This window comes from Pseudorca crassidens, chromosome 7 (genome assembly GCF_039906515.1).
Source record: "Pseudorca crassidens isolate mPseCra1 chromosome 7, mPseCra1.hap1, whole genome shotgun sequence".
Classification (NCBI taxonomy): domain Eukaryota; kingdom Metazoa; phylum Chordata; class Mammalia; order Artiodactyla; family Delphinidae; genus Pseudorca; species Pseudorca crassidens.
This window is the reverse complement of record NC_090302.1, coordinates 50,837,957-50,850,344: the sequence shown is the minus strand read 5'-3', so window position 1 is coordinate 50,850,344 and position 12,388 is coordinate 50,837,957. Positions and strand designations below refer to the sequence as shown.

Here is a 12,388-nt window from a genome sequence, read left to right as displayed (position 1 = left end):
GGCACTAGCACCTAAGGGATTTCCCAAAGAGTGGAGTTTCCTGGGCCTGGTAACCATTTCTGTAATTTCACCAGGGGTGAATGTAGCAAGAACAAAGACTAGAAGTGGAGGGGTAGGATGGCTGGAGAAGAGGCTTGCTTTGGGTCTAGTGAGAGGTTGGCTGGCATGAGTGGGGCTGAAGCAGACACGTTATAAATACCAGACGAAGCAAATTCTTGGGCCCAGCTGCGGAAAGAAGCAGCTGCACAGCCACCTATTTTTATGGAGCTTTTTCTCAGCGAGGTTGCAAAAGGGAAGGTTCTCTAGTGGCTCAGGACACAGCCTGCCTCTGGAGCCTGCTTCATATCACACTGCCAAGGTATGAATTCTGCTTTACATAAAAGTCAAGCTTCTCTTGCTGAGCTATACATGCACATCCTCTTGCCTTACCCTCGGGAGAAGTGAAAGACAGGAAGTCACCGTTCTGCACATAATGTTCTTTGGTTCTTAAAGACAGAGCTTCAGCCACCAGTCTCTCTTAGGAGTAGATGACTGGAGAGGTCCACGAATGTTGTGGGGACCACAGGAGAGAATCGTGGGAGGGACTGTGGATAGAGTATGGCAGCTGTCAGGCCACTCCTGTGATCGGCTAGGATTGAGGTGTCCACTCACTGCACCACATGCTTCCAGAGCAATGACAAGCACCAGTGTACATAATGCAGTGATTCCCAAAGAGGGCAGTGCCGCTACCCTCCCAGGGAGTGTTTGGAAATGTGTGTGTATGTGTGCCAGGGAGGCGCTTAGCGGGAGGGGACCGAGGATGTGAAATCTGCTGTGTCAGCCAGTCCCCTAGATCAAAAAGTTGTTTTGCCTCATCTATGATTCTTGAGTTTATTGACTGAGCTTGGAAATGGATAGACAGCCATTATTAAAATGAGATCTTTTAGCCATCTTGCTGATCCAAGGTGCAGCCTACATCTACCGTGTTCTTGGCGCAAATAGTGCTGCGTGATGTTGCAGGCTGAAGGGCTTGCACAAGACATGAAGGCTTTCTGCACAGGAAGCTTCAGATTGATGACCAATCCCGTGGTGGCACAATGGGCTGACAGTTGGCCACACTGAGCCAGTGTTCTCTGCAGGTAATACAGGCAATGACAGGGTTAATGGCATGGTGACTTCTGATTGGCCAGCGTGGCTCAGTGTAAGGCACAGGATTTACCTTGGCAACACATCCATCAGCCACGGCTTGTGGCGGGTGTGGGGAATTTGAAATGCACCTGCGGGAACTCGTAGTGATATAACAGATGACTCCATTTTATTGCTTGATTACCCACCGGCTACTCGCCAAACACGTGGACCCTGATATCCCAGACACCTGCCTTGAAGAGATTTCCATTCCTGAGTGGTGAAGGGGCTGAGACATCACACGCCTTTGGAAATGAGGTAACTCCCAGTAAATCAGTCTTTGGCTCTTCAGAAGTTACAAACAGCAAGAGATTATCCGAGGCGGCAGAGCTTAGCAGAATGCCTGCTCCACTCCGACCAGCTGGAAACGTCTTCAGTGGACGGTTCATGCGGCTGACGACCCACTTGGTATGTGCATCAGCCTAAGTTGTCATGTCACGGAGCATAGAATATGGTGAAGGGATGCGGTATAAACCCATGTCTGTATCATCTTCCCACGTCTTTTAGCACCTAGTGTGTGCCTTACAAAATAGGTGGCCTGGGGAGATACCTCACCAAAGACAGTGTGCTTAAGTAGAATCTTAAAGGATGGATACGAGTGGGAGTTTTTGAGTGGAGGGGCCCAAAGTATACTCTACATTTCAGGTGTGCAAAAGATGCAGCACAGCGTGTTCTATAACTGACCTCGTCATGCTTATCTTCTGGGGGTGGAGGTGGCTCCTTAGATGTGATAAGATTAAAACACTGGAGAGTCATCGCCTCTGAGAATTTCCCTTCCCTTGTTGACACGTGAGCCCGCCACCCCGCCGTCCACATTTCAGAGGAGGTAACGGGTAAAGACTGCACTTTCTCATAGTCTAAGTGCCCTGCCTGCCATTCACAGTATCGTGGTTCTCGATTCATCACCATTAAATTGATTGTAAACTTCAGGAGGAAGAGGGGATACAATGTCTACTTCCCCTGAGTGAATCTTCCAGGGGTGGCCAATGAATTTTCATTAATCACAACAGGACACTTTTTGTTTTCTTTTACTTTTCATTTTATATTGTATAGCCGATTAACAATGTCATGATAATTTCAGGTGCAGAGCAAAGCGACTCCACCATACATATACATGTATCCATTCTCCCCCAGATTCCCCTCCCATCCAGGCTGCCACGTAACATTGAGCAGAGTTCCCTGTGCTATATAGTAAGTCTTTGTTGGTTATCCTTTTTAAATATAGCAGTGTGTACATGTCAATCCCAAACTCCCTAACTATCCCTCCCCTCCACCCTTCCCTGCACCCTGTAACCGTAAGTTCATTCTCTAAGTCTGTGAGTCCGTTTCTTTTTGTAAATATGTTCATTTGTATCACTTCTTCTTAGATTCAGCATATAAACGAATATCATACGATACTTCTCTTTCTCTGTCTGACTTACTTAACTTAGTATGACATCTCTAGGTCCATCCATGTTGCTGCACATGGCATTATTTCATTCTTTTTTATGGTCGAGTAATAGTCCATTGTATATATGTACCACTTCTTCTTTATCCATTCCTTTGTCAATGGACAATTAGGTGGCTTCCATGTCTTGGCTGTTGTAAACAGTGCTGCAGTGAACGTTGGGGTGCGTGTATCCTTTCATACCGTGTTTTTCTCCGGATATATGCCCAAGAGTGGGATTGCAGGGTCATATGGTAGTTCTATTTTTAGTTTTTTAAGGAATCTCCATACTGTTCTCCATAGTGGCTGTACCAATTTACATTCCCACCAACAGTGTAGGAGGGATCCCTTCTCTGCACACCCTCTCCAGCACTTATCGTTTGTGGATTTTCTGATGATGGCCATTTTGACTTGTGTGAGGTGATAATCTCATTGTAGTTTTGATTTGCATTTCTCTAATCCTTAGCGACGTTGAACACCTTTTCGTGTGCCTCTTGGCCATCCGTATGTGTTCCTTGGAAAAATGTCTATTTAGGTTTTCTCCCCATTTTTTGACTGGGTTGTTTGTGTTGATGATATTAAGCCACATGAGCTGTTTGTAGATTTTGGAGACTAATCCCTTGTCGGTCACATCATTTGCAAATATTTTCTCCCAATCTGTGGGCAACAGGACACTTTTGTCTGACTCGCCCAGTGGGTTTTAATTGGTAGGCCTCTCAAAGGCAGGATTTGCTGTGGGTAGTAACCATGTTTCTGATGCTTGCTTCAGAGTACATTTGTTTTTTTTTAAAAAAAGGCAATAAATATCTCTTAGTCGTATTTCTTTATGAAAGGCACATGGCTCATTTTCTAACTCAATAGTTGATGTTCAATGATGTTAGGCTCTGCAAAAAGATTAACTCATCTGGATGCTGTGTTCCACATGGAGAATAAAATTTTGACTTACGCTCCTCTATTGATTTTTTTTCTGATACAAAACAGCAAAAAAGGGGAAAGTTTAAGTACAAAATTTATTGCAGGAAAGAGATTAAAACAATTTTCTTATGTAAACCAAAATTACATTTGTCTCACATGACTACCAGTAGTTGGAAAAACCATCTATTACAAATTCAAACTCTGGACGATAGCCCAGTTATAGAGCTTGTTCAGGTCAGTGAATGTGCTCAGACCCCAAGGAAAATTTCAGGATAACCATCTCAGTAGAGGAATAGAAAGAGATGACAAGAGAGAAATAATAAATCGCCTTGCTAATAAATAACCGCCTTCCTGTTGGAGAACCATGAGTGACTTTCATGTCCACTTATGTTCTTGATGTCAAGGATTCAAATCACAGATGCCCAAAGTCCTGCTTTGTGTAAAGGAACCAGGATTTCCTTTTATGGCTTCCTGTGTATTTGTCAGGACATGCTTCATCTGAGCACTCAGCAATAACAGGGAAGAGGAGGCTACAGAGGCCCCATCCTACCTCTACAACCCTTATCCTCTTGAAAGCTCTCCATCCTTCCCACCGCTGTCCAAAGCCCTCCTGTGCCCGTTCACCAAGGCTGTCTATTATCATTAGGAACCATCTTTCATCAACAGTATAAGAATCAGATGAAAGGAAATTACACCAGGAGGTGAGGGCCAAGCTCCTAGGCAGAAAACGGAGGGCTTATTTACATTTTAAAAGAGCAGCCAGACTGTTAACCCTAAAGCAACCTTTGCTGCCTCTCTTTAAGATAGTGCTGCAACCCTGGGGCTCCACTTCCTGTTAGGGCCCACTTCCTCAAGTGGGAGACAAGTCCAAACTGTTCCCTGGGAGGAGGAAGTAGGACAGGATTAGCACAACCTAGCACAAAAGTGTGAAGTCAGCATGTCTTCCCATGCCCCCTAGGAACCTTTCTTCACCCTCCTGGAAATAACTGTATGTTGTTGGAAAGGTTTCTTAACTTCTCCAAGTCTCGATTTATGCATCTGTAAAATGGGAATAACCATAGCACTTATCTCTGAAGGCTATAGCGAGGGCTAAATAAAAAGCGTAAAAAGTTCATAACACAGTGCCTGTGATATAAAAGGCATTCCCCGATTGTTAGATATTAATCCCAACATAAAGTCCTCCCTTGATGGGGGAGGAAACTGAGGCCCAGAGAGATGAAGGTTTTTGCTCAAGCTCTAAAGCATCAGGCTGCATCTCCTCCCACCATTCTGCCACCTGATTTGTCCTCTTGCATTAAAACTTATAATAAGATATAATGAAGCTGACGAGGAATCACTGGGCTTTAAAATAAATGTCCTAAGTCTAAAAGTGCCTGGATCTGTATCTTGAGACACAAAGAATTTTCTGTTAATGATTAAGGTACTACAATATAGTCTCCTTTCTTTCAAATCCTAGAGATTTACAGGGGGGGGTTCCCTGAAATATATGGGTATTTTAAAACTTTTCAAGATTTATGTCCAATTCTGTATTAATACAACCTATGGCTAGTACAGATTCTTTTTTTCCTGAATCCTGTGTATGATGAATTTTTAAGTATTCTCTTTATTCAACTTGAGTCTCTAAGAAATCTTATCATATATGCTTGTACAACCATCCATTCTTAAAATACTCATTTAAGATTTTGTACTTGAGCCATTTTGAAAGCAAATAGTGAAGTCACTTTCCTTTCACATAGAAATAAAATACACGTATTTAAAGTAAAGTCATTCAAAATAACATTCATGGGTTCCAGAGGCAAATCTCTTACAGTGTGAATTACTGTGTCACTCTGGTAATACGGTAAATGAGGATAACTTCAAAGCCAGCCAGCAGAACCCACAATTTAAATGATAATGCCCCTTCATTGCCAGCATGCTTTCCCTTTGTGATTATTGGTAATTCAGTACAGGAAGGTACGTGGTGTCCAAGCAGCATCTATTCCTCCCTTTTGGGGGTCTAGGTAATGGGAGAGGAGTTGAGAGAGCAGAAAAGCTCTCCGTGGAGCAGAGCTCTCACAACACTTTTGCAGTCCAAAAGTTCACCTGGGTTGAGATCCTTTGAAACGTTTGCCTGGTGCCGACCACACCCTTCCAGGGCTCCGCTCTGCCCTTGCAGGCCAAGCACGTGTGCGGAATTGCATTGCTGTCACACGCAGCATCCCCTCTGCAGACTCCCATGTGGGATCACTGATGTGGCTTTTCCTCCCACAGTCCCTGCCTGGGTTTATTACTAGCAGCTGCATCCCATGAGGGTGCGTCATGAGGGCTGGAGAGCTTCCCCTGCTTCAGCACTCTTGGTTTTGCCTCTCAGCATCCTGCAGTGGCGTTGCTGCCTCCACCCTGTCTGCTACAGACTCGTCATAGGATGGTGGGGCCTCCGGGTGGGCATCACCTTCATCCTCAAATTCGAGGCCCATCTCTGTATACGGAGGTGGAGGAACATCCGAGGTCTCTTGCTCTGCAGGACAGCCTTGCTTTTCAGCATCAAGACTCTCTTCATAAGCAGGAGGGTAAAAATCTGGCCTGGGGGACAAAATGCCACAAACATACATGTGTTATTTAAGCGGTTCATGCCAAAGAGGCATATGTCTGCCTCTCTCAAATCACATCGTGTGAAGTTAAACTGTTAAGAAACATTGATTCGGAAACAGATGTTCTTCCCTGGCATCACCAGTTTTTTAAAAATGTGCTGCTCTTCCAGCAAAACCCTCTTTATCAGCCGTTGGATGTGTGCCTCTATACTCATCTTTTTCCAGACTATTCCCTCTCTCTTACTCATTGGAACCAGGGACTTTCAGTGTGAGATCCTTAGCAGGGGTAGGGGACATGGGGGCCTTGGCTGGAGCATCTCTCTATCCAGTTATTTAGTTCATTCACATTTTTGTCCCCATTCACACACATCCTCTTCTACTCGATTGCACTCACTGTCTCAGATCCTCACAACCAACAAAATAATGAATGAAAACCAGCTCCATGAAGATTCCGGAACTATATCAGATGCTTCTCTCTTTCCTATCACTCTTTCAATCAGCTAGGCCGCCCTTCCTCCCGCCGCCATACTTATTTCTCAAACTATTTCAACTGACAACTTTATGTAGATTTCAGTCGTGGTCCTTTCCATGCCAACAGGCCAATGGCTAAAGGAGCCGTTCATGCCAGAGCTGATGTACTCATCGGTAATCTTGCCCAGTGTTGCTAACTGCTAAATCCTCTGGCTTCTCCATCGTGAATGGGATTGGGGGTGGCGTGGAGGTGAAGAAGCGGGAGGGTGAGCTTGATTTAGTTGTGTATTTATAGAGTGAGTCCTTCCAGTGCCTACAGGGAGTGTTTGTGGTACGTAACCACAACAGAACAGGGACTGCCATTTGTAGCCGCAGCTCCATTCCAATGTTACCAGGCCCAAAAACAAAGAGCTGAAGCTTTGAGCTTCACTCAGAATAGCCAAGGCTATGCCCTGGGGCACATGTGTAAAGGCATTGAAGACAGAAAGTTGAGCTGTTCCCTGGAGTGATTTGAGAGGCTCCAGGATGACTGCTGCCTGCCCCCATGTCCCATCCACTTCTCCCATCCCCCAGTCTCCCCACATTGCTTCGCTTTCCCAGTGTCCTGAATTCCACCATTGCAGACCCCTTTGGGTACCCATTTTGAATGCAAATCCTTCTGAGAAATGTAACTTAACCATTTACTGACTTACTAGCCATTCTGAGTGGGCTGGGCATCTATTAGATGCAGCAGAAAGGGCAGTAAAAGGGAGGTGTCGTGATACCATAGTTTAAAGTATTTCAGCACAGACAGTGCAATATTATGCATGTGTTAGTAAATTAAGCTACATCCTAAAGGCAATCAGTTATTCTTATCAGGAATTCACACTCTGGAGGCAATCATCTAACATTTATACCAAAATAAAAGAAAGAAAGAAAGAAAACCATCACTCTAGAAGCATCTTCTGCAATCACTTCAGTTATCTTTAATTTTTTATCAAACCCAGAGACCTTGCAGTTAGTATAATAAACATTGGAAATGGATTTTGGTCATTGTAATTAGTATCTTATTAATTAGCATAATCATGTCAAAAATCAACTGTCATGGATAAAAATCACTTATATTCAAGGTACATGGAGTAGCTAAAATATTGTTTGGCTAAAAAGTTCGTTCGGGGTTTTCCATAAGATGTTACAGAAAAACCCCGAACAAACTTTTTGGCCGACCCAATATCTTAGATGAAGAGAATAAAAGAATTTATGGAGTCTTGCAGACTGTACCTTAAGGATGATGCCTGAGGTTTTATCCCTAAATGATTCCGTGTTCAGCCAGAAATTAGGAGATTTTTGGTTGTCCGATACTTACCATAAGGTTAACTGAAATTTTTTTATTGTGGTAAAGTACATATAACATAAAATTTACCACTTTAGCAATTTTAAGTGTACAGTTCAATGGTATTAAATACATTCACATCGTTTTGCAGCCATCACCATTATCCATCTTCAGAACTTTTTCATCATTCCAGGCTGAAACTCTGTACTCATTAAACAGTAACTCTCCATTCCCTCCTCCCCTGGCACCTGGTAACCACTGCTGTACATTCTGTCTATGAATCTGACTGCTCTAGGTACCTCATATAAGTGGAATCATATAATATTTGTCTTTTGGGCTTATTTCTGGCCTATTTCACTGAGCGTATTGTATTCAAGGTTCATTCATGTTATAGCTGCATCAGTATTTCCTTTCTTTTTAAGGATGAATAATATTCCATCTTTTGTACATACCATATTTTGTTTATCCATTCATCTATTGATGGATATATGGGTTGTTTCCACAGTTTGGCTGTTGTGAAGAATGCTGCTGTGAACACTGGGGTACAAATATCTGTTCAAGTCCCTGCTTTCAATTATTTTGTCTATATACCCAGAAGTGGAATTGTTAGATCAAGTGGTAATTTTATATTTAATGTTTTGAGGATCCTCCGTACCACAGAGCAGCTGCACTATTTTGCATTCCCACCAGCAGTGCACAGGTTTCCCAGTTTTTCCACATCCTTGCTAACCTTGTTGTTTTCTGCTTTTTTGATAATAGCCATCCTAATGGGTATGAGGTAGTAAGGTTAACCAATGATTACCTCTGGAATATGAGTGCCTTGTCTCAGGGAAATCTTTCATGTAATATGTGATCAGAACACCTAAGAGTACAGAAAGCTGGGACTTCACTGAGTTCACGAAGAGATTGTATAGCTGATTTCATGCTTGCTTGCTCATTTGTTGCGTGACAGAATTTGGTCTGGGACTTGCTTTCCTTACAACCTGGTAGCCAGGTTATGAGGAATAACTAACCATCACCTGCCTGTAAGGACAGCTCCCATGATACAACAAAAGAAAATGAGTTTGGCCTCTTAAATTGGCTTTGGTGTGTTTTTCAGTGGTGATGGGAGAAGGGTGGTTATTCTCTGGCATAAATTCCCTCTACTTCATAGTTTTCCCCAGAGGCAGCACCATTCTTCCTAATGTCTAATCCCAGAGTCATTCCCTGACAATAAAGCTTCAGTTGTAGACACACAGCCCCATGGGACGTGTAAGTTGCTCGCCAGTGGATTAGAAGTCATTGACCTTTTCCGGAACTCAGCCCCACCTCAGTGCTCCCCAGTCCTCTGGCTTCTCAGCACGTACCTGTCCACTGTGGCCAGGGGCAGGGCCCCCTGAGCACCGTAGTGTCTGAGCACACGGCTGAACACCCCTTTGCTTTCACTGGCCTGGTGGTAGGTGCTCCAGAAAATTCCACTCAGAAGGATCACAAACCCCAGAGGCAGAAGCAAATAGGCCAGGATCAGGTTCCCCTGGCAGTTGAACAGGGAGCCCGAGGAAATGAAGAAGGCCCCCAGGCAGATCATCAGGAAGCCCGTCAGAAGGGCGAAGGCACAGAGAACTAGACAGGTTCTGTTCTGCATCCCTGCTTCTTTGGAACCCAGCTCCCTGACCCTGCCACTCCCCTGCTTCCCCTGCTCAGAGAGAATGCTCTCATTAGCTAGCTGTCAGCTTTATATGCTCTGGGACCAACTGGCCTTTGGACAATTAAATGAAGCAGGCACTTAGAAGCTATTCATTAACTATTGAAAGTAACTGTAATATCCTTGATTAACCTAAAAACGCAGCATTGTGTACTGCAGGAAGGCGTGGCATAGCTCTCTTGCTCTTCTGAGCTGAATGGGACCCTAGGCTGACCCCAGTTATTTGAGGGAAGGTCTCCCATCCTTTGATTAAAAGAGTCTCTTGATTCCCATGCGGGTGATTCCAAACTAATGCTAGAGAAATTAGCATTCCTTGCTGAACCCTGTTCTTTGTGGTTTGGCAGGGAGTCCTTTCCTAATTGCGTCTTCCTTTTTCTGTCCTAAAAAGATAATTGTTAAGGCTCTTACCATATTTGTCTTGCTTCTCTCAGTGATTCTCCCTTTATTGCCTTCACTTTATAATGTTGGAAAGATTCCATGAAAAAAGCTGAGGGGTGAACTCCCTGATTCAAAGGGGAGTGTCAGCAGGAGGGGGAAGAAAGTGCTATGGAGAAGGATTGTAATGGACAGATCTTCAGGAATGTGAGGGGATTTCTGAGGATGGTTGTAAATGGTAATAATCTGGTGACTTCTGCTCTGAGTCTGATTTTGTATCTTTCCCATCTTTCCCATTGTCCCATTGTATCTTTTCCCATTTCCCCCGCCCCAATGCTGAAATAATCCTAGGGTCATTTCTTGTTCATACATAGGTGTTAGATACATTTTTTTGCTTATTGCTCAACCACTGGCTACCACACTTGGCTCAGTAGAAGTATTTAAACCAGATCTCACCGTTCCTGCTCTCAAAAAAGCCACAGGTATTTGATAAAAGAGCATTCCCTAAACATGTGTAGCATGTTTCCACCTCCATGAAAAACAAATACGTATGAGAAGTGCTGCCTGTTCAATCCTTACCCTCCCCCCAACATATCTTAGGCTTTCACAGAGCGCACTAAAATATTGAAGGCTCTGAAAAGTCCTACAATATTTTCCCCTCACAAAATACATATTAAATGAAATTTGTTTTGGTAGATGCTGCTAAAAATTGTTCCCTGTCTTCTCCTCTGTACCATTGCTCTATGTAGCACTGCCTTAAAAATTCTTTCCAGGGCTTCCCTGGTGGCGCAGTGGTTGAGAGTCCGCCTGCCGATGCAGGGGACACGGGTTCGTGCCCCGGTCCAGGAAGATCCCACTTGCCGCAGAGCGGCTGGGCCCGTGAGCCATGGCCGCTGAGCCTGCGCATCCGGAGCCTGTGCTCCGCAACGGAGAGGCCACAACAGTGAGAGGCCCGCGTAGAGCAAAAAAAAAAAAAAAAAACAGAAGCAAAAATCTTTCCAGAACCAGCCTTCTGTATTCTGTTTGGAATTGGTTTCTTCCATCTTGTCTGTCTTTGGTTTAGACACCCTACTCCAGAGCAGGTTCATGCTCTGATTCCTTCCTTTTTTATTTGATGCTTTGACATGTCCCTGCCAAAAGTCTCCTCCCACAGGGACTCTGGATCACTTTTGTCCAGAAAGGTTATCTTCAGTTCCTCTTTGATACTCCATTACTGCATTACTATTCTTTTCCATTTACTATCCCAATGGAAAAAGCAGTTCTTTGTGCAGTGCCCTAGTAGAAGTTCCATGTATACCCTTTCGCCTCATACCCACCACCTCCTCAGCTCTACTTTCATGTTATGGGCTAGGAGAAAGAGAGAAAGTCACCGGATAAAAAAGAATATACAGGGCTTCGCTGGTGGCGCAGTGGTTGAGAGTCGGCCTGCCGATGCGGGGGACACGGTTTCGTGCCCCGGTCCGGAAAGATCCCACATGCCACGGAGCGGCTGGGCCCGTGAGCCATGGCCGCTGGGCCTGCGCGTCGGGAGCCTGTGCTCCGCAACGGGAGAGGCCACAACAGTAAGAGGCCCGCGTACCGCAAAAAAAATAAAATAAAATAAAAAATAATAATAATGTACAGTCCTTCCTCATTTCACCTCGTAACATTTATCTTTATTAGCTTCAATCCTTATCCTCACCTACTTTCATCTTCTAATCTTGATATTATCCTTGTAGCCTTAAAGCAACCCCTTCTCCCTTTTTCTCCAACTGTTTCTTTTTTTTGCCATATTCAAAATTTTAATCAAATGTATGTTTACTTCCAGTATCTAACATGTCAATATGTTTATTTTTTAATTTTTTTAACAAATCTTTATTGGAGTATAATTGCTTCATAATACTGTGTTAGTTTCTGTTGTACAACAAAGTGAACCAGCCATATGCATACATATGTCCGCATATGCCTTCCCTCTTGAGCCTCCCTCCCACCCTCCCTCTCCCACCCCTCTAGGTCATAGCAAAGCACCGAGCTGATCTTCCTGTGCTATGCGTCTGCTTCCCACTAGCTAGCTGTTTTACATTCGGTAGTGTGTATATGTCGATGCTACTCTGACTTCGCCCCAGCTTCTCCCTCGCACTCTGTGTCCTCAAGTCCATCCTCTATGTCTACATCTTTATTCCTGCCCTGCCACTAGATTCATCCGTACCATTTTTTTTTAAGATTCCATATATATGTGTTAGCATACGGTATTTGTTTTTCTCTTTCTGACTTACTTCACTCTGTAGGACAGACTCTAGGTCCATCCACCTCACTCCAAATAACTCAATTTCGTTTCTTTTTATGGCTGAGTAATATTCCATTGTGTATATGTGCCACATCTTCTTTATCCATTCATCTGTCAATGGACATTTAGGTTGATTCTGTGTCCTGGCTATTGTAAACAGAGCTGCAGTGAACACTGTGGTACATGACTCTTTTTGAATTATGGT

The 12,388-nt window shown here is 44.0% G+C and overlaps 1 protein-coding gene across 1 annotated transcript; it reads right to left on the bottom strand.

Annotated features, from left to right (window-relative positions):
* Positions 1–5,829: 5,829 nt before the first annotated feature.
* TMEM252 (transmembrane protein 252) lies at positions 5,830–9,482 on the bottom strand. The gene is made up of 2 exons (XM_067742419.1): positions 9,205–9,482; positions 5,830–6,067 (listed from the first exon to the last, which is right to left on the bottom strand). The coding sequence occupies exons 1-2, from the start codon at positions 9,480–9,482 to the stop codon at positions 5,830–5,832; spliced, it is 516 nt and encodes a 171-aa protein (XP_067598520.1).
* Between the last annotated feature and the right edge of the window lie 2,906 nt (positions 9,483–12,388).